Source organism: Chrysochloris asiatica, unplaced genomic scaffold (assembly GCF_000296735.1).
Source record: "Chrysochloris asiatica unplaced genomic scaffold, ChrAsi1.0 scaffold00028, whole genome shotgun sequence".
Classification (NCBI taxonomy): domain Eukaryota; kingdom Metazoa; phylum Chordata; class Mammalia; order Afrosoricida; family Chrysochloridae; genus Chrysochloris; species Chrysochloris asiatica.
In genome coordinates, this window is record NW_006408546.1 from 9861568 (window position 1) to 9889038 (window position 27471).

A 27471-nucleotide genomic window follows, 5' to 3' on the forward strand; every position below is an offset into this window, starting at 1 on the left:
GTTTCCATGGCAACGCTGGCCGTAGGCTCTGCTGTGGGTCAGCTGGGCAGTGGGGCCTTCTTAGGTCTGAGCAAGCAAGGTATCCTGAACTGTTTCCATAGAAGGATGGGACTCTGGGGGTCTCTTTCCACAGAGAAAGGGATGAAGGACTTTTCTTCAGGGACAAGGGTAAAACTGCTCCCAGGGCAGGTTGAGGTGGCACTAGCAGTAGCTTTTGCTGGTAGGGACTCTTTGGGGGCAGATAAAGCCCCATTATCCCATAAGCCTCTTTGTTACTGCCACATATGCACTGCTCACGCCTGACTGTCTGAAGGGCAGGGGCTGAAGCAAGGCTCAAGGCTGGACACCTGCCTGACTCCCCTTCGCTTAGCACTGACAGCCCCTATTTGCTTCTCTAAAGAGCACAGTCCCTCAGTCCCCCAGCTCCCACCCAGGACCCCCATGAAGGGACACTGGGTACTCTTTGCTTTGGAGCCTCTCCACACTTCTCCTGGGATTACTTTGGGAGGTGATCAGCCTATAGCCAATGGTGAGTCTGGGAGCTTCTTCTCCACACCTTTTAGGGCTCTTGAAGACCAAGAAGAGGCTTTAGAGACAAAGGGAATGGGGAAGACAGACAGGTCTGGGAAAATATGACAGCTCACTGTAGCCTGGGGTCCAGGAGTTGTCAAGAAATACCCTGTTGAGACTTGAAAGGGGCTGTATGGCTCAAGGATGCCTGGCCTTGCAAATCCCATCCCTCTGGGCACAGAGGGAGATTCACACTCTATGGTGTGATAAGCTTTCAGCTCTGGTCATATCCCTGCATTCCCACATCAACCTAATAAACACAACAGCAGCATCAGCATCTGTACAAGAAGGGGCACCTGGGCAGTGACAGACAGTTTACAATACCTTGGATTTACATAGCACCTTTTCTTCTAAAGGGCCTTTGTCTCTGTCCCCTGTCATCGTGCACTTTCTGTGTGCATCCATCAGAACACAAACAGCACACACAGTTCCTGCAGCGGAGCAGGAGACGAAAGCAGAGGCCTAGAAGTGATTTCATGCAGACTCAGATGTGTCCAGGGCTCTTCCTCTTCCCTGGGGTCCTCCCTGGGTGGCCTGGCCTTGGCTCTGTGGGAGGGTGTGGCAGGGGCTCCAGGCCCGGAGCCCAGCCCCTTACTGGGCGTTGACTTGGTATTTGAGGATGTAGGAGTAGAAGTTGTGGTTGGCATTCTCCAGCACCATGACATAGATTTCTTCACAGCCAGCTGTGCTGCAGCTGCCCTCCCAGTAGCCCTCGTGGTTCAGGGTGAGGGGCCATGTGTCCTGCCCTTTCACTAGGGCCTTTGCAATACCATGGAGCTTCAATTTGAACTGGACATTCCGGTTGGCAGGAAGTACACCCAACAAAGGCTCCAGCAGCTCATTGTCCTGCCCCCAGTTGCCAAAGCTCTCGGGGAACATGGGCCAGTTTACCTTGGTGTTGGTGCAGCACAGGAGGTAATTGAAGACAAAGACATAGTTGCCAGGTTCCTGCCTTTTCTTGACAAAGATTTTCAGGGCAAACTTGCCGGCGTGGGGCAGCTGGACTTTCAGCTCTGTCCGCTTCTCTCGGTGCAGCTGGAAGATGTAGCGCCTCTGTGTCTCCTCAGTGATGGAGCCATCGTCCCCGTGCAGGGAGGCTAGGATGCTGATGTCCTCGTCCACGCCAAAGCTGATGGAGCAGCGCCCATCGCTGGTGTGAATGATGGGGTCAGGGTGAGAGGGTTTCATGATACCCATCTGCTCCGAGAACCAACTGGGCCCCACAGGCTGGTGCAGCTCAGTGGGCAGCTGGGCCCCGAAGTCCACATAGTTGCACTTGAGGGTGTACTCCAGCACTGAGCTGTAGATCTCAGAGCTGCCTTTGGCGAAGATCTGCAGCTTGTGCGTGCCCATGGTTGGGGGGTACACCTCCAACTTCATCCCGTTCTTCCTGAGGCTCAGCAGGCCATGTTCCTGCTTGCCATTGAGCATAAACATGAAGAGGGTAGGGGCACAGCTCTCAATGGTGATCGCAGCCTTCCCGTTCACTGTGGGGAGAAGGCCAGGGCCAGGTGAGACAGGTTCAAGAGTGCAGGTAAACGTTCACCTGTCTTTCTGAAAGCCTGATGGGTAGTGTGCCCATTTCCATGGTGTAATTCCTTTCACTGTGACTGACAAATGCAGCACATGTAGACTCCCTTTAGGAAGTTCTCCTCCAGAAAGCTGGAAGCTGGGGCTCTCAAGGGAAACCGGACACATCCTACCCAGTGACTCACACTAAAAGAAAGCTGCTGGTAGGCTAAGCCTGGTCCTGAAACCCTGATGGAAGAGGGTCAAAGGGCTTATCATCTGGGTTCCTTACGTGTTGCGTTCACACTGCTTCTTCTAGTTCACTGTAGTGTTAACAGCTCATGCCAACACTCTACTTTAGAAATTGCTTGACACGCTCAGACAGTGCTCAGGGAGTGGGGTCTCTATCCTGCCTCCCCCAGTGCTGGAATTCTCACACAGGCATGTCTTAGCCATGCTTCTGGAACTGAACTGTGGAGAGTCAGTGGCCAGACAGGAGAGTCTTTTGTACCAAAGCTTCCTCTGCCTCTCCCCTTGCTCTGCTCTTTTGTCTCTTTCTGCCCTCATTGTTTCTCAGGGATAGGTGGTCAGGTCTCTGGTCTTTGCAGTCCAAGAGTATTCATGCACCTGACCCCTCCTTCCTACCTTGCAGGATTACTGGGAGAAAAGTGGCTTCCCTGAGGGCTTCTCCTTGCATTTCCCTCAGAAGCAGATCCCACCCAGTCTCCCCAGCCTCTTACAAGGGTGAGTGCAACGGAAGGAGCCAACCATCTGGTCCTGCTGGGGAGACTGAGTCATGCCTGGACTCCAGGGCCCAGTCCCTGAGGATTTCTTTCTAGTCTGCCATGACGCCTATGACTGCAAGCTGTTAGGCTACTTCTCTTAATGCCAACTCTTAGCTTGAGGCACAGAGAATCCCCACACTTGGTCTGCAGGGCAGGGATGGGAACTTGTATCGACCCTCTCCCATCTACCTTCTTCATAGGGAGCCTTCATCTCAAAGGCTTTCCTGCCAACTCATCACTCACTTTATATTCTCACAACACTCAACTGTGAACTACAAGGTCAGCTGTTTAAATCCACCAGCTGCAGCTTGGAAACCTGGTACAGGGGGATCGCTATGATTTGGAACCGACTCGATGGTACTTTATAACAACTCAAGTGAGTGAACCCTCCCTACTGTCTCTAGATCTTCTTAACCAAGAATGACAAAAAATCCAGATATGAGTCTATTCTGACTCATATCCACCCCATGTGTGTCAGAGTTCAACTCTATAGGACTTTCATCAGATTGCCAGGACTTTCTTTGCAGGCAACTCTGGGTGGACTTGAACCTCCAACCTTTTGGCAGACGAGTGCATTAACCATTTACACTACCCAAGGACTCATTTCACCTGGTAGCTCTCTGAAATATGACATCTGCCCCTACTCACCAGCGTCTTCAGTGATTTCCTAAGAAACAGGTCTCTCAGACCTTGGAGATGCTGCTGTGCTGGTGACTCCCTCCTGGGAGTCCTCTGGGGCTGGTGCACCCAGCCTGCTCCCCCACCTCTCTGAGCACACTGTCCCATTTCCACTGCCACTCCTCTCCTGTCTGTTACACTAGTTGTAGGGGTTTGTCCTGCTTTAGTGCTGTTTCCTTTGTCTACATCCTCCACTGCCATCAGCCACTTTGAAGCACATCTGTCCCATGGTAACAAAGCAAGTGACAGAGAATAACAGGGTCTGTATTTCCCTCCTGGCTGGGACTTTTCTCTTCTAACTCAGCCCCTGGACTCCTCACCGTCCCTGTCCTGATCCATCTTGCACCAGCATTGACTGTGAGTAGGTCTCCCTTCTACAGTGAGGTCTGAATTTCTGTATGACTCATATTGGGGCTTGGATCCTCAGCTAGCACCTGCACACAACAGCCTGAGGACTCCTGTGAAAAGGCCCATAGGGTCACTTCTGTGCTTGCGGCCATTCATGGCTCCCAGCAAACTGGAGACCAAATTGAGGCGGGTTCTGTGCCAGCATCAGTGAGTGCCTTCATTCTTGCAGTCCCAGAATGGCCTCACTTTCCATGCCTCGGCCCCTCACACACTTTGTTTCCTCTTTTTCTAATGCTTTCCCCTCCCCATGTCTTCCCTGCAGCCCTAGGTAAGACTCCAACTTACAACTTCTGACTACAGAGGGGCCTTTCACAATCTTCTCAGAAGAGCTAGAGCGTGCTGGGAGCCCCTCTCCTAGCCCCTGGGTCTCTTCTCCACAGGGACTTGTCTTGGTTGTGATGTTAATGATGTCTTTTTGTGTCTTGTCTGTCTTCCCTGCTGAGCTGGGGGCTCTAGGGGACTGGGCTCAGTCAGTCTCTTTTCTTGCCTTGTCCTTAATGCCTGGCCATGGTAGCTGGCCTAGAAGGTTCTTGGCAAAGGCGTGTTGTGAATGACCAGGACTGGTGACCACTCGGTATCCCCTGTAGGGTCCCTATGAGCTCCTCTCTTTCCCGGCCTCCTTGGCTCCCTACTTCCCTACTCTGTGTCTTCTTCCTTCTCTGTCCTTTTGCCCATTTCAGTTTCCCTTTTTCGCTTCTTCCCCAGACCCACCCTTAGCCTATTTAGCTACAAATAATTAAATATCCTTTGAATACATATTACAAATATGGAATCAAATTTTATGCTACCATTAGCGTCTTGGTGTGGTGCTGTGGGTTAATGCACTGGACTGCAAGGTCAGTTTTTTTGAATCACAATATCAGCAGTTCAAGATTACCAGCTGCTCCTCAGACACCCTATACAGGGTCGCTATGAGTTGGAACTGACTCCAAGGCACTTAACAACAACATCCTGGTGGCACACAGCAACAACAACAAAATGAATTAAGAGGCCTGGTGTGGTGCTATAGGATAAGCACTGGACAGCAAGGTCAGTTTCAACTGCAAGATTGGTGGTTCAAAGTCACCAGTCGCTCCTTGGCAATCCCATACAGAGTTGCTATGAGCTGGAACTGACTTAATGGCACGAAAACAACAAACAACAAAATAAATTAAGAAATCTGACAAAAATTAGCATGTTTATCTCTTGAAGATGCCAACTCAATTCAATGGCATTTGTTTTATGTAGGTGTGGTCTGGTGATTCTGCTGTGGCTGATGGTCTACAACAGACAAAGCAGGTTCTCTATCTGATGTGCATGCAGTGAAAGGATTCTCAAAGGGTGCAACCTCAGGCTGTTATTTTAGCAGCAGGAGCTGCCAGGTATTTGTGGTTTTAAAAGTATGTGAGAGCTTAGCAACTTGGTTAAGGAAACCACTGTGAGGTGAATGGGCCATGTTCACTGGAACTAACTGGCTCCCTGGCTGCCCCCTTACTCCATGCTGTAGGGTGGGGCTTTCACAGGTCCTCTGTGCTAATGGCCTCTGTCCTGGATGTATGGAGGCCCCCTGGTGGCAGAGATGGTACAGACAGGCAGTACTTGGCTGAGGTGTGGGAGAGTGCTCTGTGGCATGCTCACGCATCGAGGCTCTGGGGATGCATAAAGCACAGTTCTCTGGAGAAAGCATTGTGAGACCCATGGTGCTGGGCCTTTGGGGATGCTCCCCTCCATATGTCTCAGAATATGCCCATGGAAGACTCCAATGGGGAGGTGGAATTGGGGCCAGCCATGAGGGCCAGGAGCTCTGGTAGCGTAGTGGTTACGAATCAGGCTGCGAACCGCAAGGTCAGTAGTTCGAAACTACCAGCTGCTCTTTGGGAGAAAGATGAGGCTTTCTGCTCCCGTAAAGATTTACAGCCTCAGAAACCCTGTTCAGGATCACTATGGGTCAGAACCAACTCGATGGCACTTAACAACATGGGGGCCAGCTAAACCTGTTCTGCCTTGCTCAGCACCAGTGAAGCTCCCTAGGAAAAGCTAGACTCTGTCTTCAGTAGGGAAGCAGGGAGGAGGGTCCAGGAAGACTGACAGATGAAAGGTATCCCATCTGAACCTGCAAGGCTCTTCTCCAAGGCAGTTCGGGAGGGGCACCGTGGAGGCCTGACTAGGGATGCTGAGGCCTGGAGGTAGGGGTTCCTGCGGTGTCTCCCCTCCTCTGTTCTCTCTGCCTGTACCTCTCCATCTCCCAGGACAAGGCTCAGCAGACACCTCCCTCAGAAGCCTCCCCTAGCCTTCCTCATCCTGGGAGGCCCATGCCTTCCTCGACCAACTGGTTAGATCATTAATGCACAGGTACTTGCTCATTGGCCAATGCAGTCTCTCTGCCAAGAGTTTGGTTTGTCAGCTTGTTGGGTACTTGAACTGGGAGGGCATGGGAAGCCAGAGCTGAACCAGTCCTTTTCTTTGCTTGATGAGCTGTGACCCACCACCCATCCTAGCCCCCATCACAGGTCAGCCTGTATGTCCAGCCCTCAGGCATGAGGCAAACTTGTGGCCACCCAACACATCCCTTCTTGGCTTCTGCTGGAGTGACTGGCATCTGCTTCTACAAATGGGACCTGTGCCTGCATCATGCCTTGCTGCTCTAGTGGTCTGCAACCCACCCACACATACAGGCCTGCCACTGTGCTCACAGGTCATGCCTGGGGCCCTGAGGGCAGTCCTGTGTGGCCCAGACTCCTCCAGACAGGACCAGGCTGCACATCCCTGCTGCCCACTCCAGCTGCCTGTTCCAGGTTTACCTGTTCTGATTGTGGAGGTCTCTGGATGGGCACTCAGCATCCCCTTGTTGTAGAATTCACTCTTGTGATACATGCTGTTCTCGAACTGCCTCAGAGATTGAGGAGGTTTTAGCAGTTGCCAGTTCTTGTTGTCTGGGAAATGGTCCTCGATGAACAGTGCAGGGTGTGTGAGGAAGTAGAATTCATTGTAACTAGAGTGGGGGAAATGCTGGTGAGTAGCCATATGGGGTAAGCAGCTGCTACAGAGAGCAGGTCTGACCAACCCTCACCAACTCTGCAGAAGGTGTTCTGTAGGGGACCTCCATTTGGCTAACACACCTGGAGGTTCTCCCTACACTTCCAGCAGGAAGAGGTACCACTTCTGGTCTTTGATGGATGCTTCCAGAGATAGGTGCCAAGGCAAGGTCTGAGGTCACTTCTAAGAGAAAACCATAGCCCACAACTGTGGGTCACTCTGAACATCCTAAGGGGTCTGATGGAGAAAGTTCTCCCTCCTTTCAAAGCCAAACAGAAATGTAAAAGGAGCAAAGGGGTAACCTGGAGACCAGGTGTCAGACAGTGGACTTGTGAGACTGCAGGGAGGAAAAGCTGTAGAGTCCACTTCCTCCATCCACACCTCCCTGCCTGGCAGCAACTTCTATCACAGTCTGTGCCTTGCAGTTGAGAGGCCTTCAGTGGCTCCCTGAAGGGCAAGAGCAAGAATAGGAGTCTTGTTCTGAGATGGTGTGATGCCTCACTGGGCCAAAGGCAATCGGTGTTCAGAGCTCACGGCAGGGCAGAAGCGTATCTGTGAGTCTGTGGGACCAGCATGAGCTCTATGACCCCACACACTGGGCATGTATTTGATGTGTGTTGGGGAGTGTTAAGGTTTCAACTCCAAGATTTTAAAATTATGGGAAACACTAATTTTTTTCTGAATACAAAGGAATCTGAGCAGCAGATGGACACTGTGGTCCAGGTTTAAGTGACCTTAGATGAAGGCTATGACCTTACTTCAAGGCAGGGGTGGTCAGAGGACAGAAGTGGCCCAGCAGGCTTGGCAAACCCCCTTGCTCCCCTCTCTCCACTAACACCCTGCCCCAGTATGGCTCACAGGGACTCTGTCCCAGGATAGCACTCTCCCCACAAAGCCATCGCCCCTTTCTCAGAGATGTGATGGGGCCTCATTGAGCTCAGAGAGGAGGACCACTGAGGTGAGGCAGCCAGCGGATACACAGTAATAACAGTCAAAGGGCTAAAGGCGGGAAGGGAACTGCAGACAACCGAAGCTATAGGGAGGCAGAGGAATTGAGGTCGGGGAAAATGAGGTGGAAAAAATCTATGGGTCCCCCATAAGCCTGTGGACTTGGTCTATCTGTAAGGGGGTGAACTAACAGCCAGGTCGGGGTCAACCAGGCTCTACCTCTCTCTCCCCAGTTCTTTCCTACCTGTTCCCTCCTTCAGCTTTGAACATTCCCCATTTCCACTAACCATACGGCCAGCAGAATTGAGTCAGGTACTTACAGGAAGGTGAATTTGGAAGTAGTCTTGTCCACCATGCCACTGCCCCAGGTGCTGTCCACCAGGTGCCATTGTCCCTCCAGGTACACAGCATTCCAGGCGTGGTCGAATTCCCCTGAGAAGCTCTGTCCCGTTTGGTAGCCAAAGCCCTTGGAGTAGCCAGCCACTGTCATGCACTGCACACCAGCGATCCTGGGGGCAAGACAGGGGGCCTGAGAGGTTGTTCCACTGAGGTGGGCCTTACAGGACTCTGTGTGGCCCCAGGCCTCAGGCATGATTGATGTCTTTCAGATGTCAGTGTCTGTGTCTTTCCTTCCGACCTTTCACACACTAGCACATAGACAGCCTTGAAGGTTTTTATCCCCAGTGACTGGGGGCCACACTGAGGGATGGCTGCAGTCCCTGAGGTCCCTCCCACCTTGAGACTTACAACTCATTTCTGAAATGTTTCTCCCCAGAGTTTGCCTGTGAATCACTATTCAGAAGGAAAATGGGGTTCCGCAGTGAGGAACACTTCAAGATTAGGGGAAGTGGGGAAGTCATGATGTTCTTGGAACACAATCTGCACATAGGGCTGCGAAGTCATTGGAGGAACGAGCGCGGTGTAAATCTGTGAGTATGTGACTGAGAATTTATGACTAGGTGACCTGGGTGGGTATCAGAGGAGTGCTGGACATTAGGGGCCAGAAAAAATCTTCTTGCTTTATGTTTGGACTGCTCAAGGGTAGTCTGGAAACAGAAAGAGGGGTTGTGTTTGCCTGGACCCAGGGGCAGGCAAATCAAGGTCTCCATCCCATATCAGGATCACTTGGGTCTGTACTCTGTAAACCTGATGCCAGGGCCCTGAGGGCATTAAGGTCATTCTCTGTCTGCCTTGGGTGTCCCCTGTAGCTGTTCTGCAGGAAGTGGAAATGCTGAGCAGACAAGCTGACTTTTAGGGCTCCCTTGGAAGTGGATCCCCTCACTGTTCACTCATAAGGGACACCGCTTTCTGGGTGTCTAGACAGTGGGAGGAACCATGAGTCACCTCTTGGGATTACATAGAAACTGGTGCTTGTAGCTATAACCCTGAGGCCCAGATCTGAACTCTGGACACAGCCCCAAAGCCACAGCCAAACCCTTGGAAAGGTCACAGGCCTCAAATGCGGTCCACTCCAAGCAGCCTAGGGTGTCCAGAGGCTCAGGGTCTCCATTTGAGAGTCATTTCTCCTCAGCTGTCCTATCTTCTTTCTGGCAGCTGAGGGGACAGAGTGTAAAAACTGACCTAGGGGCATCCCATGTTAACCCTTCTGGGGCCTTCGTGTGAATTGGGGAAAGGTACCCGTTCCTCAAGACACATTTCCTTCAGTGAGTAGCTGAGCCTGCAGGCTCAGGACCATAGTCTCAGGAGACATCAAGGTCAGGTGGCATGACAAAGTTCACAAAGACAATATTCTACATCAAACTTTGGTGAGTAGTGACTGGGGTCTTAAAGCTTGTGAGTGGTCATCAAAGGTACCACAAATCGGTCTTTCCCTGTCCAAACAAAGCAGAGTAAAGAAAATCAAAGACATGGAAATAATGAGTCCAAAGCACTAATGGACCACATGGATCTCAGCTTCTATGACCCTGAGATCAGAAAAACCAGATGGTGCCAGTCACCACTACCAAATACTCTGAAAGGAATCACATTAAAAGGTCCTGGATCGAGTGGAAGAAAAGGTGAAACAAAACTGAAAATCATAAAAAAAAAAAAAAAAAAGACAATTTAGTAGTTGGATAGAGATTGGTAGAGCCTGGACACTACGCCCCTTGGTCATCCTTCAGGCCTGGAATTGAACTTGCCCCTGTGGCCCAATTTTCAGCCAAACAATAGACAGGTCTATCTGGAATGGTTTGTCAGGTGAACAGTAATAGTAGGGAGGTACACCCACCTTGGAATAATCAACTCTTTGAGATCAAAAGGGCAACATTTACCCAAAAATACAGAAATCTGTGCTATCTGGAGTCTTGGTGTGGTGCTGTAGGATCAGCATTAGACTGCTAACCACAAGGTCGGCAGTTCAAACCCACCAGCTGCTCCTTGGGAACCCTAGACACGGTTGCTATGAGTCAGAACAGACTTGACGGCACTTCACAACAACAGCATGATCTCTAGGGTACAGGTGGTTGTGACACTGCTCAGCTCAGAGGACGGCCTGTCCTGTCTGCTGGAGGCTGCCCTCTGGTGGCCGGGCCTGATCTGCAGTCTCAGATAACCCCCAAAAGGGGCAGTAGGGTCTCTCTGGGAAATTAGGTGAAAAGGCCCACATTTTACAACAGGAACTGGGGAAAATTTTCCTTATAAAAATACAATTTAATTAAAACTTAGGAGGACCCTGGGTTAAATATTACTTATCTAGGTCTATCTATCACTTGGAGAGTCAATGAGGTAAAATATGGTGTCCTGCAGATAAAGAGATTCTAACTTTCCTGCCTCAGGTACTACTTAATGCGAACATAATGACTCCATGGACCACGTCTGCCTTAACTTCCCCCACCTGCAGACTCCAGGCCACTCATGCTGAGGTCCCTGCCTGCAGCTTCACTAAAGTTGGCCCAGGCCTCCTGGGCTTTCTAAGGAATCCCATAGATTCATACCAGCTGGGCTCTGTGGGAAGGATTTTGGGAGCAGTGGGAGACAGGAATGAACAAGAGAAATCAGATTCTCATGTTAGGATTTCCTGCTGGAAAAGGATAAAAACAATTTCCAGGAGCAGAAAAGGCAGCCCAGCAGTTGGAGGAACCCGAGGGAGGAGAGGATGTGCCGCATGCACATCGGGGTTTACAGGGCTTTGCTTCACTTGGGGTCCCTGGGTGGTGCAATGAGGGAAAGACTGAGGTTTAAGTTTATTTATCCAGGGGTACCTTGGAAGAAAGGTCTGAAGATCTACTTCCCAAAAGTCAGCCACTGAGAACCCTTTGGAGTGTTGCTTTACTCTGACACATGGGGAGGCTGTGAGTTCAGACTCACAGTCACTACTGGCTTGTCTTTGTTTTTGGAATGGCTTGTTTCACTTTGTTTTGGAATGGTTTGTGACACAGAGCAGGGTGCTGGGCTGTGTTGCAGGGGATTCAGAGTCAAACGAGACCCATATTTATAGTCTTAAAGAAAACAGGCAGTAGACAATGGAGGTATAGGAGGAGGGTGCCTTCAATAGGAGGTGGTGATGGTGTGCTATGGAGTTAGTGGGAGCAGAAAGCCTATACTTTCTCCCATAGAACAGCTGGTAGATTCGAACTGCTGACTTTGAGGTTAGCAGCCCAACTTGTAACCACTACACTACCAGAGCTTCTTTCAGTAGGAGGTAACATCCATATACTCAGCAATTGGAAGAGAAGAGAATTGCGAAAAACATTTAGTGAGGTAAGAAATGGTTCCGATACAATATTAACTACAAAGAGCTTAGCAAACTCTAAAATCAGTACAATGTCTGTTTACATGGATATATATGGAGTCCTGGTGTGGCACTGTGAGTTAATGCACCAGACTGCACAGCCATTTGAACTGCAAGGTTGGTGGTTCAAAGTCACCAGTGGCTCCTTGGAAACCCATACAGGGTTGCTATGGGTTGGAATCGACTCGATGGCACTTAACAACAACAACAACAACAACAACAACATACTAGTCAAAAAGCACTGCTACTAGGCTTCCAGTTCTTACATGTAAACAAACATGTTTTATACAAACAAAACATGTCTAAACATGTCTCTGTGATCAGTGGGTGGCTGCAGACATGTTCTCTCAGTAGTCCACTTGTCTTAGTCTCATTATGGTGCCTTCAAAAAAAAAAAAAACAAAACAAAAAGGTCCACTCAGATCAGTGGCTTCTGAGGAGACCTGCTGGGTCAGTGAAATTCAAGGCAGCAGAGAGGTCAGCTCAGAAGGTTATGGTGACTGTCTTTGGGGACTGCAAAGGAATGATCTTGATAGATTTTCTCAAAGGATCCAGGACGAGCATGAGACTTTATATTAGGAAGAAGTTTTAAGAAAATGGGAAATTGCAATGGTAAGAGAAAGACCAGGAAAGGGGTGTTGAGGAATTTTTTCTGTCTTGACAATGCAATTGCTCATTCTTGGTGTGTAGCAAGGGGCTGTCCTTTAAGCATTTCACTGGGAAACTTTACCCCATCCACCTGCCAGTTCTAATCTTGCCCCTTTAGATGCCTTTTTGTCCCCCAAACTTACAGAATCTTTAAAAGGAACACAATTTGAGTCCCTCAAGGATGCCAAAACTGCTATTTTGACAGGATGTTAAATCTAAGAATGCAGAATTACTCAGGGTTTGAGACACGGAAACATTGCCTTTAGAAATGTACAGAGCTAGATGGAGGATATGTTGAAGAAACAATAGCTTCATATCTGGACATTTTTGTTTAATAAAGGGTCTAGGGTCTTATAGCAATACTTTTTGACTGACCCTTGTATGTATGTGCACACATGGAGAACCAGAGACAGCGGGAAGGAGAGACTGAAACAGTAAGAGAGAAAGGAGCGGAAGTCCCCAGTATGTGCTGATCTCTTGGTAATAGGATTATGGGTGATTTTAATTTTCTCCTTTAAACTTCTCTATATTTAAAAAAATCTTAATAATGATTATGGATCAGAAAATAGCCATAAATACTACTTAAAATTACATTGTTTTGTGAATTCATTTTCTTTCTTGGCCAGCACGCCTATGTACATCAATTCTGAATTTGATAAGGAGAATCCTGGGAGCAATGGCTCCAAGAATGGCCTGCTTTGTATTAAGGTGGACTGACTGAGTAGAACCGTGGACCTCTGGATCTATGCCCAGTGGTGAGTGGTCTAAGCTCAGGACACCACCTGGAGTCAGGAAGGAAGGAGAAGTGTTCAACCTTCACACAGTCTTCACGGGTTTGGGTCAGATGGAGCAGGCAGGCCCTGATGTGGGCGATGATGCTGGTCAAATTGTGCTTGTGTGTCCTGTTGGGAGCATCTGTAGGGACTATGGAGCACCCTCCAACTGAGCAGGCAAGGTGAGATTTGATCTGAAGAACCAAGTGGGGAGAGGACTAAGGACTCCCCACCCCTAAGAAGGCTGGAGGAAAAAGAAAGTGTCCACTTGGAGGGCTCCGGGCTGGAGTGGGCAGAAGCTGGGCTGAAGCAGGACATTAGGGCTCTGCTCCCAGCTAGAATGGTCACCTCTGATGTGACCCTCCCAGGCTTATCATGGCTCAAATTGGAGGAGAAGATGAGAGAGTCATGGAAGGGCCTGAGTCAGAATAGAGAGGAAGGTTAAATTCAGCTGGAAGCAAATGCTGTGCTTGACCAGGATATGAGGGAATTTCATTACCTGGCAGCAATGTGCCAGATTCATTGGACAAAGAAAGTCATAACGTGAAACATTACTGCTAATAACCCACAACTCCCTTGTAAAATAAATGACTCCATCTATATAAGATAATGACTATGGGGTTCTGTGGTCAGCCAGTCAGGATGACTCACGATTGTGTCATTTCAAGAAAAGGTCACTGACTGCATGTATACACTACGTACAAAACACTGACATAGTGAGATAGTTCAATTATCTCACTGACATAGTGAGATAATTCAACAGAATAGTCCAAAAATCTGGCACAGCTGTTGCCCTCTAGATGCTGACAGTCCAGAGAGTCCTCCCTAAAATGACAGTGTGATGATGCGTGAGCCCAGATAAGGAGGGACTGATAATGCCGCAGACACTGGGAAGGCACTGATGAAAGAGCCAAGGAGAATCACTTCCACCCCCGAGGAGTTCCTGGGTGGCATAAATGGTTGGAATCTACCAGAAGCACCTGTGAAGAAGGTCTGTCAATCTACTTGTGAAAGATGACAGCCATTGAAGCCCACAAGGAGCACAGATCTACGCTGATACTCATGGGGCTGCCATGAGTTGAAATTCAGTCGATAGCAGCAACTGGTTTGGTTTGATGTTTGAAAGAGCTCTGACCATCATCCTAGGGCCCAAAACATCATCCAAGGAGCTCTATTTCTGATCTCAGCACACATACATCGTGCATCCCAAGTCACAAAGAGAAAACACAGGTACAAAATGCCCTGAGCCAGGTCTCCCTGGAGGACCTGGAAGAGACTTTACTCCTCTTCTCAGCAGGTATCAGTCTGAAGGATCCAACCTGAGAAGCCCTCAGAGGATGGGACCCCGAAGTCCACACATCACCACCCAATGTGGCCTGCTGGAGTGGGATGGAACACAGCTGTAGGAAAGCTGTGGTCATTACCTGGTTTACCCTTCATGACCCCTGCAGAGACTGTGGCCACATTAGCCTTGTTATTTAAAAATGTAATTGTGTCTGATACCGTTTACAGTTTGATACTATGTATAAGGGACCAGTTGCTGGAGAAGGATATCATGTTTGGTAAGGTGGAGGGTCAGAGAAAAAGAGGAAGACCCCTAAAGAGATGGATTGACGAGATGGATGGACTCAAGCATGGTAACAGTAATGAGTTTGGCCCAGGATCAGGCAGTGTTTCATTCTGCCATGCACGAGGTCGCTATGAGTCAGCACAGACTTGATGCCACCTAACAACAACAACATTCTCATGGAAGCAGAAGTCAAGAAATCAAGCAATGTATTGCATTAGGTAAATCTGCTGCACAAGACCTTTTTAAAGCGTTCAATAGCAAAGATGTCAGTCAGCTTTAGGACTAAGGTGTGCCGTGGCATTTTCAATAGCCTCATGTGCATATGAAAGTTGGGCAGTGAATAAGGAGGACAGTAGAAGAACTGATGCATTTGAATTATGGTGCTGGAGGAGAATATTGAAAGTACCATGGACTGCCAGAAGAACAAACAAATCTGTTTTGGAAGTACAGCCAGAATGCTCCTTAGAAGCCAGGATGGCGAGGTTTTATCTCTCATACTTTGGACATATTATCAGAAGGGACCAGTAAAGTGGAGGGTCAGTGAGAAAGAGACCCCCAGTGAGATGGATTGGCACAGTGGTAGCAGCAGTGTGCTCAAGTGTAACAACAATTGTGAGGAGGACGCAGGACCGGACAGTGTCTCACCCCGCTGTGCATAGGCTCACTCTGAACTGACTTGTCAGAACTGACTGGATGGTACCTAACAGCAACAACCATAAAGTCCTCAGGTAGTACTTGAGTAAGGTGGTGGGTCAGGACTGCCATTGTCACTTTACACAGAACTAGATGGTCCAGATCCTCCCACAACTGCTGTGGACAGTGCTCCAGCCAGCAGGATCGCCAGGCTTGCGCAGCAGTGTGGCTGAAGTTTCGGGGATGGGCAAGTGGGCTCCATACACACAGGGTCCTCACCAGAGTGGGCTTCCCCAGCTCTGATTTCCTTTTCTAGGCTATCTTAGCTTCCTGGGAAAAAATTGGATGGAGGGAGGTATGGAAAGGCAGCAAGGCAAGGCAAGTTTATTTGGGGAATCTGTTGAAAATATTATATTTATACTGCATCAAGACAAACATAGCCATGCTTTATGATTCACAATTTATGTAGGCAATTTCTTACAAATAGGAGAGTTCCTTTCCTTCTTGCTATGTGCTCTCCTCCTCTTCTTCTTACACTACTCTTGTGACAAGGTCAGTAACCTATATTGCCAGCAACTGTAGGCTCTGCCTCCAACCCTTGGTGATCCCAGATACAATGGAATGAAACTCTGCCTGGTCTTGTACCTTCCTCAGGGTCAGTTCTAGATTGAAGCAGTGTAATCCACAGGATTTTCATTGGCTAATTTTTGGATGTATATCCAGGCCTTTCTTCATAGTGTGTTTTAGTCTGGAAGCATCATTATTGTTGTTGTTAAGTGCTGTCAAGTTGGTTCTGTTGACTCATGGTGACCCTGTCTATGGTTTCCAAGAGGCGGCAGGTGGGTTTGAACCACTCACCTTGCATTCCAGTGCATTATCCTGCAGTGCCACACTAGGACTCTGTTCAGCTTCATAGCAGCAGGCTAACCTGACAGGCAGGTTTTGTGGTATGAGGTGCATTCACCAAGTCTACTCCATGAATAATGAGAAAACCGCCACTAGTTTTTGTCCACCAGTGATCTATAACCACACTTAGCATTCTCACCGCAGGGCCATCTTTAGAGTAAGAGACGACCTTAGAAACTTCATTTCTGGAAGGCTAGGATTCAAGAGTTCATTTCAGAGAGGGGGACAGACTTGGCTGGGAACATGCAGCTATTGATAAAGTATTTGTCCTGACACACAGCTCAGAGGCTATGAAGTGCACCAGCCTTTCAAAAAAATCAAGATTTTTACCTTAATTTATAGACATATGAATGGCATTATAGGATGGAAGGGGTGTTTAATTGTCCCTTTCAGAGGCCTTATATGACAAAGTCAGGTTTGGGGATGATTTAAATCAATCTGCATCTCTCAGGAGGCTTAGAAGGCCACTGCCCATGCTTAGGGGCCTTGGGACCATCAGGGACATCATGGTGACTGGAAACAGCCACCTGACTGCACAGATGCTTGATCTCCCTCTGTGACAGCTGAAGGGTAGAAAACCGAGCTGACAGCTGACTGGTGACAACCAGAGCTCTCAGCATCAAAGCATCTCACTGGTAATAAGCTCCTGGCTTCTTCACAAGTCTCTCTGGAAAATCTGCTAGCTGCTGGTGTTAGAACCATGATAACAGGGACAGGGAGTGGCGGGAGGCTGACTCTGAGTGGCAGGAGTCTGGGGAATGAAGCATGGCCCCTGTAGGGGAATCAAGCAGAGGCAATTACTGCTATAGGCCATCCAGGCAAAAGGAGAGACACTAATACCCTCTCTGGGGAAAGTCAGAACGAACCTGGGCCAGCGTTTACAGGTAATAGTGCCAGAGTATACAAGCAAGGTAAACACAGGCTTACTAATTTGTAGTCAACAACTTCACATTTTTTTTTCACCACATCAAAATTCCCTTTCTAAGTATGGCTGTCATCCCTCTCCCACTTCCACAACACCTTCTACAGAATCAAAGCCTCTTTTCAAATTTATAGTCACTGACAGAGCCAAAGTACCCAGTAAGCAAGGTAAGCATGTGTGTACTTAATAATCTGTACTAAAGAGTTTCACAAGACTTTCACCACATTGTCAGTAGTGAACAGTTTCACATGTTTTTCACCACAGATGTGGTGGAACCCATGTGAAACTGTTCATTACAACTTAGAAAGTAAGCACAGATAAGCATGGTAAGCATGGCCTTATTTGTCACCCACCTTTGGCAACAGTCTTAAGAAGAACAAAAATACACATTGGTTTCTTAGGAGGGGAGACAAGGAAAGAAAGATGTTGTGAAAATACCTGGATTCCACACCAAATTACTTTATTAAACCAGTCCTTAATGAGGGCACTGCTGGGAGGTAGAATGTAGCAGTGATGGCCAGGTGGATACAACTTTTGCTAAGAGGCCACCCTGACCACCAAGACAGGATAAAGCAGCAAGCATAGATTACCCTTGCGCCTTCAGTTACTGAGGAATTTTTTAACTAATGAATTTGCAAACATTTGGCAGTTATTTTAAAGTTAGGAAGAATTAATAAGAAAGTGGTGTTTGGATGGTGTTACTTATCTTTAAAGCAAAAGTTACAAGAATTCATCTGTGAGCTATTAAACATCCTGGGCAATGTGAGGCATCTTATACATGGTAACTCTAAATGATGCAAAATGTGGGGATGTGTTTTAATGACCAGCTGAGACCAGAATACGGCCACTGCTAAGCATCTGGACCAGGCTAAAAAGCTGACAGTTTCACTGAAGGTAAATGTCAATTTTCTGAGTCTACGTGGGTTGGCACAGTGTGTAGGAAAGTTCCACAGAGCAAAAGTACTCCAGGACTCAAGAAGGATAGAAAAAGTTTAAAAAACAAATTTCCAAAGTCAGGTTAGTTAGCAAACTCCACATTGCATGTTCTCACTCATTTAGTCCTGCAGTCCTAGACACTGTAGTCCCCAGTCTACAGATAAGAAAACTGAGACTCAGAAAGGGTAAGTGCCTTGCCAAAGGAAAACATATAATAGGGCCCAGAATGCAGGCCTTGTGGTCTTCAAATGGTATTCCTTCTATACAATGCAAGAAAGTTTGTCCTAGATAAAAAAGGCATATGCTATGGCTTATTAAAAACAACAAACACATGAGAGTTTTCAAATTCAAATGAAAATAGTACATTCTGAAAGAGATCCTAGGCACAAATGGAACTGAATGAAGGCTGATGGCTATGCCATTATTTAAAAAGAGAATAAAAGAGGTCCATTTCATACATAAGGAGCTCTGGTAGCATAGTGGTTACGAGTTGTATTGATAATCTCAAGGTCAGCAATTCAAAACTACAAGCAGTTCTGCAGGAGAAAGATGAGACTTTTTGTAACCATAAAGATTTATAGCCTCAGAAACCCTATGGTAGGTTCACTATGAGTCAGAACCGACTCCACGGCACACTACCACCACCACCATTTCATACATATCTGCTAGGAATAGCCTATCATTTCCTGATATTTTTATAAATATCTATTAGGGGTCTAAGGAGCTCTGGTAGCATAGTGGTTATGAATTGGGCTGCCAGCCTCACGGTCAGCAGTTCGAAACTACCAGCTGTTTTGCAGGAGAAAGATGAGGCTTTCTGCTCCCGTAAAGATTTACAGCCTCAGAAACCGTATACAGGGTCGCTATGCATTAGAACCGACTCCACTGAACATAAGGGCAACAACAATCAATTAGGGGCCTACTGTATGTAAGATAAGGAGCACAGGGTTAAGCATAGGGTTGTTAACCACAAGATCAGCATTGAAATCCACCAGCCTCTCTGAAGGAGAAAGACTAGGCTGTCTGCTCCTGTAAAGATTTACTTTCTCAGAAACCCAGAGGAGCAGTTCTCCTCTGCTGTACTCTACTAGACATTTGTTGTGAGTCTGAATTGACTGCATGGAGGTGGGTTTGGGTTTTGGCTAGGTGTGTAGGATACTGAGGTAGGTGCACTTGGGAGAGAGAGAAAAGAAAGAAGGAGAGCTAAAAGATGTGCAAGTCCTAGTTCTGTTAGGGATCGGAGAGCTGAGCACAGGCAAGGTCTGTGTACATCGAACAAAGTCTGGAAAGAAATGTGACAAAAAGTAAACAGTATCTTCTCTAAGTGGTGGGATTTAGGGTAATTAAACATGTTCTTCTTTTTATAAGTTGTCTACTAAAAACAAGTATGTTTTCAATCTAAAAAGGTACTAAGGGATGAAGTTTACATCAGACCAAAACTCTGTTGCAGTTGAGTCCATTCTGACTCATAGCAACCCGTAAAACAGAATAGAACTGCTCCATAGGGTTTTTAGGGCAGTCATCTTTGCAGAGCAGTTGGTGGCTTTGAACTGCCAATCCATCAGTTAACAGTCAAGCACTTAACCACTGTGGCACCATGGCTCTCTAAGGCAACACAAGAGCAGATCTACAAGGAGTACTGATACCATCAAGGGAGGCAGGGGAGGAGTACTGGGGAGAGGGGAGCAGAGTGAGTGTGAGGGGACACAAGTACCTAAAACAAACAAAACCCCATTGCCATTGAGTCGATTCATAGTGACATATTCATAGTGACACTGTAGGACAGGATAGAACTGTTTCATATGGTTTCTGAGACTAAATCTTTATAGCAGCAGACAGCCTCATCTTTCTCCCTTGGAGCAGCTAGTGAGTTGAACTACTGACCTTGCAGCTAGTGGCCTTAATCCCTTGCACTTCCTCTGCTCCTTAGACACAAGCGCGCAGGCAACGCTAAAGGATGCAGGTCTGGAAAGGTGGGTGAGGTCTGATTTTGGAGGTCTCTGTGGGACAGAATGGGCTTTGAGTCTTGTTCAGGAACCCAGGGCCAGAAGAAGCTGGGGTAGGGGGTCTGTGAGGAATAAGGCTCCTGGGAGAGACAGGCAGAGGTGCCTGGGTCTGGAATATGATGATTGGAAAAGCTGCTCTGGGGGACTGGCAGGGTGGCAGCTGGGTGGTGACCTGTCTTGGTTGTCCTTGAGCTGTGGTCTCAGCAGTGGGCCTTGGAGGTGAGGGAAGGGAAGAACAGGAACCGTTGTTTGGAACAATGCCAGGGCGAGGTGTGTGCCTATGTTAGCAGATGGTGATGGAGGGTGGAGGCAGTGCAGCGGGGTGGGGGGATCAGGTTAGAATGCTGCATGTCCCCCAGAAGTAACATGCCCTGAGACACTTGTGTAGCATGAATGCATCAAACTACCTGCCTGAGGAGTATACTCAGTTCCATGAATTCCCTCCTTCGGTTCTGCAGACACTAGGCAGCCGTCCTTGGATTCCCCTCAGGAGGGAGCTCTTTGGTGTCCTCCAGGGCTGGCTCACCATTTTCTGAGAAAGCACAGGAAGCTGCAGGGATCATCTGTGCTCCTCTGGTACCTCCTTGAGGGCACCCAGAACTAGGGCCGACACCCCAAACACAAACGGTGTTCTCACCAGTCGGTACCCATTCTCCTGCTAGGTCACAACTGCCACCAGCCTCAGTGGCCTTGTCACTTGTCACTCCCAGAGCACCAAAGCCAGAGTCCAAAGGCTCTCAGAGAATCTGATTCTTGGTTATTCAATAGTCTTTTTAACAGCCACATCTTTTCATCCAGGAGACCTTTTGTTTCCCTGAGAGAGAGGGCCCATGCACTGGCCCCTGGGGCAGCCTTTTGCAGTCCCCTTGGCTTCACAGCCTTCCTCCTCCCATCCCCAGCTCTGCCTTTCTTCTAACCTTCAGCTGAGCAGAGATGGGAGAAGGCAGAAAAAAGGCCTTTTATAACGAAATTATCTCTGTGTATTCATCTGCCATTATGTTAATGCATCGTGAAGCTCGGCAGATGGTACAAAGTCAATTATGCTGGCGTTTGAGAGGGAGAAATTGACCTTTTCAGGACTCACTTGGATTCCAGAGCAGAGTTTGCAAACCTCAGTCTCAGGCCTGGCATGGAGGCAAAGGCAGACAGCACTGTGGAAGGGTTAAAGGATGGAGTAGGGGTTGTCAGCACCCCTGGGAAATGGCTACCTTTCCAGGGCCACCTTTCCTACCTGCACATTTTCTCAAAGAGCCCAGCATAGCCGTCACAGTTGGTTTTCTGGGTTCTCAGGATGTCAGTGGGCTTGAAGGCTTGGCGGTCCTTCTCCTGGGCAGCCACGATGTCATATTCTGGAGGGCAAAGGAGGGATCTGTGAGGAACTGGGCCCAGGGCATGTAGCCCAGATTGCGGCAGAGGAGAGAGGGGGATCCACTTCTCATGATGCTGCTGCACCCACTCAGTGTGCTGTGGGCATCAGTTGGACTCACCTTCCTCAGTCCTGCAGAAACTATGATGGGCTGAGTGGAAGCATAGGATTCTGGGAGTGTCACCTATCTGAGCAGGTGGTAAGTGAAAGAATAAGGCCTACAAAGAGGTGGTCACTTTTCCGCAGGCCTCTGAAGAGGTGCTGAGGGAAACAGTGTCAGATTATCCAATAAGCAAGGTAAGCACAGGCTTACTTGTGCTTATTTACTAATCTGTGATACACAACACACGTTTTCTATTACATCAAAGATTCAGCTTCTAGGTGTCTGGCATCTATCACTTTCCCAAGCCCACAACACCTTCTACAGACTCAGTCTCTTTTCAAATTTACAATCCCTGAAAGGGAGGGTATGCAATAAGCAAGGTAAATGCAGATTACTTGTGTTTACTTGCTAATCTGTATTGAACAATTTCACATAGGTTTCACCCATTGTGAGAGTTATGGTGAGGTCCTGAGGCAGGAGTCACTGTGGCCACTGAGGACAAAAAGGGGTAGGGGGAGAGACAGAGTGAGGTGGGAGGAGGTGGTCTGTCAGGCTTTTCTACTGTCAGACCTTATACCTGTGCCAGGTGAGCATATCCTCTAAACTGCCAGCTCAAGCACAGGTAGCAATAGGTAGGCAGCCCTGTTGGTCTTTATGTCTCTTGCTGTTGTTAAGTGCCATCAATCTGGTTCTGATTCATAGCGACCCTGTATAGGGTTTCTGAGGAGCAGCTAGTGAGTTTGAACTACTGATCTTGAGGTGCAGACCGACCTTGTGGTCTAGTGCATTATCTTGCAGTGCCATACCAGGATTCAGGTCTCATGGTAAATATTAGAAATTTGCCCCTTGGCCTGGCTCTTTGACTCATATGGGTTTGCAAGACTCTCCAAGGACCAGCATCCTCTTAGCAACCTCCTCTGGGGCTGGGCTTCACCCAGTGAGACTCCCTGTGTGCTGTGGAGAGCTGTGGGCAGCCACACAGGTTCATGTCTCCTGAGTGGCTCTGAGACCCTGGAGCCTGGGCTGGGGACAGCAGTTGAGATGGCTAGTATGGGAACAAAGAGTGGGGAGAGGCAAGCCCAACGTTCCTGGTACAGGTGCTTTATGAAACCTCTAGTGTTATAACAACTTTTCAAAGACTATGGCTCCTCCCCAACAAATGGTTGTCCTCCTTGGAGGTGATCTTCCACCCTGGATCCCCATCTCTGTTGAACAGGCTTACCAGCAGTTCAGGAGTGAAGGAAGGACCCAGCTCTGGCTGCTGGTTGTGAGCTGGGGGGCCTCCCCCACCTATAAGTGAATTCCCCCCATCCCCCCGCTATGGATATTGTTGGCCCATGGTTGCCATCCTTGCTTAGTCTCTGGTCAATCATCCTCGCTATCTGGGAGCCTCTCTCCCCATTCTCCTTTATCCACATATACGGGTGGTCACGTCCCAGAGACCCTTCCCTGGGAACAAGGTCCTGAGGAAGTGGCATCAAGGGGTTCTAGAGCCAGTGGTGCCACAGGTGGGCTTACCTATGTGGTGGCAGATCCAGATCCAGATGGCACGGACCCTCTCCAGGTCACTCTGAGTCTCCTGGACCAGGTCACTCACCAGTTCATCCAGGCCACTCTTGACGGTCACCTGGGGAGAGGGAGTGGTGGGCTGTGTAAGTGACTGAAGGAGGGCTGTGGGAGAGACCGGCACCTGCCACCTGTTGCCAGAGACATTCTCTCTCCAGGAAGAGAAGGAGGGGAGGCCGAGAGGGACAAACCAGGGCTGGACAAGGTGGGTAAAGCTGACCAGCTGAATCCCTGGTCCTAGAACACCACATGTTTTCTCAGTAGATCCTGGGGCCAGCCATGAGGGCATCCAGCTGCAGCAGTCTGGTCAAGAACAATCTAGCTTTTCTCGAAGAGTCTCTCAGCATAAAATGGGTGGAGGTGCTGGAAAGACAGCTCTGACCTTTTTCAGTCTTTCTAGAGTAGTGAGTGCTTAATTCCTACCACTGGTATCCAGGTCCCACATCAGTACCCAACCTCTAGGGCACTCCCTTGCCACCTGGAACTATTCACATCTGAACTCCAAGATCCCCGCTTTGACCACTGTCCACCTCAATGAGGCCTTTGGGTCTTTCTTTCTTCTAATTTCACAGCATCTCTTCTTCATTTTCTTCTCTATGTCTTCAGATTCTATGGTTCCTGTCTTTGCCTTTCTCCCAAGACCCAGAACAGTACCAGACACATTGCAGGCCCACACTATTGCCTGGCTGGTTTCTGACATAGCCCTAAACTTCTGTTCTGTGGCTTCTGGTCCTTTGGTCCCAACTTGGTTCCTCCTGGGCTTGCTTGCTCTGTGATTGGGCCTCTCGTCTTAGCTGGGCTCTTAGAAGTACGCTCTTAAACCTGGACTACAGACTATCCTATTAGTTTGGGCAGCTGTTACAAAGTACCCTACCCTCCTCAGGCTCTGGACACCTCCTTCCTTCACTTAGCAGATGCCCTGGTCTTGGACTTCCAGGAGACCCAGGCAGAAATGATGAACCCCACATCCTACCTGTCTTTCCTGTTGCTCTTGCTCCGGCCTTTCCAGAACCTGCTCTTAGTCAATCAATTGCCCACCTCTCCTGCATTTTTACCTCCTCCTTTCCTTTCCAGCTGCTGCATCCCTCCATCTCGCCTAGTCTTTTCTAGATACCATCCATGTCTAGCATCTCCTTCTTTGCCAGGCTCCTGTGAGGCTTCTGTCCACTCACTGGCTCTACTCTTTCACCTCCTCTTTGCTCCTTAGCCCTCTGGAGTCCAACTGAGATCTGCAACCTTCCTCTGAGTGGCACCTCTGGAAATAAGAAGAGCTTCAGTGCCCAAACAGCAGAGATGAGTCTGTCTTCATCTAGCTTGATCAGCCAGCACACGTCATGCATGTTTGACCCTGGGAACTCCCTCCTCAGACCTTTCAGAACATGGATCTTTTTGGGCCTTACTCCAGCTTCTCTGTTGACTTCAGGCCCTTCAGACTCCCTCCCCACCCAGCTCTTTCCCCTTACACTGACACCCGCCCTATGGCTTTAGTTCTTAGCTAAATCTGATTACTCCTAAATCCATGTTTCCAGCTGAGACCTGTCCACCAGATCCAGACTCATCTATCCAGCTACCAGGCGGTCATAGCCACTGGATGTGCAATTTGTATGCCCAGAACCCATTGTCCTCCAAACTAACTCCTCAGCCCCCAAACTTGCTCCTTATTCTTTGTTCCTCATCATGAGGGATTACCCTTTCTAGCAGACTCTTGGTGGTATGCTTCTGTTTAGTCCCATGCATGCCTTAGTGCTTCTGCCCTTGTAGCTACCCCCTCCTCACACACAGACATGTCCAGGCCCTGAGGTGTGAGAGTCTGGCAAACCATACCCTCTGAAGCAAGTGTGGCTATGGTCACAGTGGCTGCCAGCCCTCTGCATCCATGCTTCTCCTCTATTCTCTTCCTCCTGTCCTCCATAAGCCGGAGGCTGGCATGGTCCAGCATTCTCAATGGGCCTAGGGAGGGGAGGGCAGGACTGGTCCGAAGGGCTGCTGGAGGGTGTGTCATCTGGGAGTATGGTGGGGCAGGGTGCTAGGATGAACTTTGGTGCTGGACAGGGGCCTGCTGACCTGGGCACTCTCTATGCCATCCCCCTGCTGTGGAAAGGCATTCTCAGGGCATTTAACAAAGTGACTCAGGATACATTCAGGAGAGACCTGGGGAGAGGCTTTGCTGTCCAGGTCAGGGAATTCCAGTTGACCTTGAGGGGTTGGAGGATGGGCTCAGGGCCAGTAGGACTAGGCTTTCCTACCTGTGAGGCATAGGTGTCCAGCTTCTCTAACCGCGGCAGGTCCAGGGGCATGGACTTTAGGCTGGACCGGTCCCAGGGGTAGGCTGGAGCACAGAGAGGTCTTGGTCAGCTGCTAAGACCCATGGAAGAGTCTACCTGTTCCAGGCTTTACTGTTCCTTTGAAGAGCTGTGACTGACCAGTCTTTAACAGTGATTCCCAAAGCCTGACTCCTGGACCACTAGTGCCAGGGACTATATCTACTGCAGGAGTTTCTTGGTCAAATTAATTTGGAAAATATGGTATCTCCCGGTGTGGCACTGTAGGATAAACACTTGACTGCAAGGTCAGTTTGAACTGCAAGGGCGGTGACTCAAACTCGCTTGCTTCTCCTCAGAAACTCTATATAGGATTGCTATGCATTGGAACCAACTCTACAGCACTTAACAACAACAACAAATAGTTCTCTTGGAAATTCACAGGCAACACAAACCTATTTGCAGACTCTGGGAAGCCAGCACTAAAGAAATTGGTTGAACATAACAACATCCATTAACTCAGCAGTCCCCAGACATATTTGGTGGTAGAATCTCCTTCTTCCTCACCATTCAGTGTCCTGAAGATTCCCTGATCACAGGCTCTGTGGGAAATGTTTGGGCAGTGCTGCTGGCTATATTGAGCTCAAGAAGGAAGGGTCTATACCATGGACCATGGTACCTAAGGGTGGAGGTGCTACAGAGCACCCTGGGTGTTCACAAAGGGTTTGGTAAGGCTGGGATGTCTCATGCAAGATGAGGTGTCTTTGACCTCCACCCTTGCCCATGTTTAGCTGGAGACTGGGCACCCCAAGAAAGCCAACTGTAGGTGAGGGTGTTCTGGCAACAATCCCCTCAAGTGCTGTGAGAAGGTTCTTGAGAGAAGGTGAGTTCCCTAAGTACTCAGGTATGTCCAGTGTTTTTGTGTAGGAAGCTTGCTGTCCAGAGCCTGGGCCTTGAGTTTCAGGTTGCTGGAACAGAGATCCAGGGAGGAAACAACACTCACGACTGTGTCTGGTACTGTACCAGGCCAGCGGCCTCCCACCTTCCCCACTGGACACCAGAACCCTATTCAGCAACTGTCGGGGCTTGCTGCAGGGTTGACTGACCAATGGTCAGAACAACAGACAGATGGACAGCAAACCTCTCAAATGTTGTTAGGTGCCATCAAGTCAGTACTGACTCATAACGACCCTATGCACACACAACACAACGAAACACTGCCCCATCCTGGGCCAACCTCACAATTGTTGCCATGCTTGAGCCCATTGATGCTGCCACTTTGCCATTTCATCTCACTGGGGGTCTTCCTCTTTTTCTCTGACCCTCCACCTTACCAAACATGATATCCTTTTCCAGTGACTGGTCCCTCCTAACAATATGTCCGAAGTATGAGAGATGAAATCTGGCCCTCTTGGCCTCCAAGGAGCACTCTGGCTGTACTTCTTCCAACACAGATTTGTTTGTTCTTTTGGCAGCCCATGGCACTTTCAATATTCTCCAACACATAACTCAAAAGCATCAATTCTTCTACAATTGTCCTTATTCACTGTCAAACTTTCGCATGCATATGAGGTTATTGAAAATACCATGGCTTCGGTCAAGCACACCTTAGTCCTCAAGCTGACATTTTTGTCTTAAACACTTTAAAAAGATCTTGTGCAGCAGATTTACCTAATGCAATATGTCATTTGATTTCTTGACTGCTGCTTCCATGAGTGTTGATGGTTGATCCAATAAAAATGAAGTTTTTGAGAACTTCACTCTTTTCTCCGTTGATAAGAATATTGTTTATTGGTCCAGTGGTGAGAATTTTTTTGGAGGTGTTGTTCTCAAATCAGAGTACTCTTTTTTTTAAGTTTTTATTGTGGATTGAGTGAAAGTTTACAGGGCTGATCATCAGTTTTACATTCAACAAATCATACATCTTGTTTCATTACAATGATTACAATCCCTTCTATGTACCATCGGTTAACAGTATTTCTCTCTATTCACTTTAGCTCTTTTCTTTAAAACACTCAGGCATATATAATAATTTACACCACCAAAGGACACATCTGCAAGTCTGCTTCCTGGCCACTATCTCTTAGTTCCTTTCTTCCCATGAATCTAGTGTCCTCAGCTGATCCCCCTCTGTA

General features: G+C 48.5%; 1 protein-coding gene across 2 annotated transcripts in view; it reads right to left on the bottom strand.

The window, feature by feature from the left end:
- Window positions 1–708: 708 nt before the first annotated feature.
- The window catches only part of KY (kyphoscoliosis peptidase), a 61618-nt gene continuing 34855 nt past the window's right edge, over window positions 709–27471 (bottom strand). Inside the window, exons 5-10 of one of the 2 annotated variants that reach the window (XM_006846597.1) lie at window positions 25322–25404; window positions 23028–23136; window positions 21272–21389; window positions 8234–8422; window positions 6731–6921; window positions 709–2057 (exon numbers count right to left, since the gene is read on the bottom strand). In XM_006846597.1, the coding sequence (XP_006846660.1) occupies window positions 1162–2057; window positions 6731–6921; window positions 8234–8422; window positions 21272–21389; window positions 23028–23136; window positions 25322–25404 (1586 nt within the window). In that variant the 3' untranslated portion in view covers window positions 709–1161. The remainder of the gene's footprint in view (window positions 2058–6730; window positions 6922–8233; window positions 8423–21271; window positions 21390–23027; window positions 23137–25321; window positions 25405–27471) is intronic. The other variant, XM_006846596.1, reaches the window with a different exon arrangement.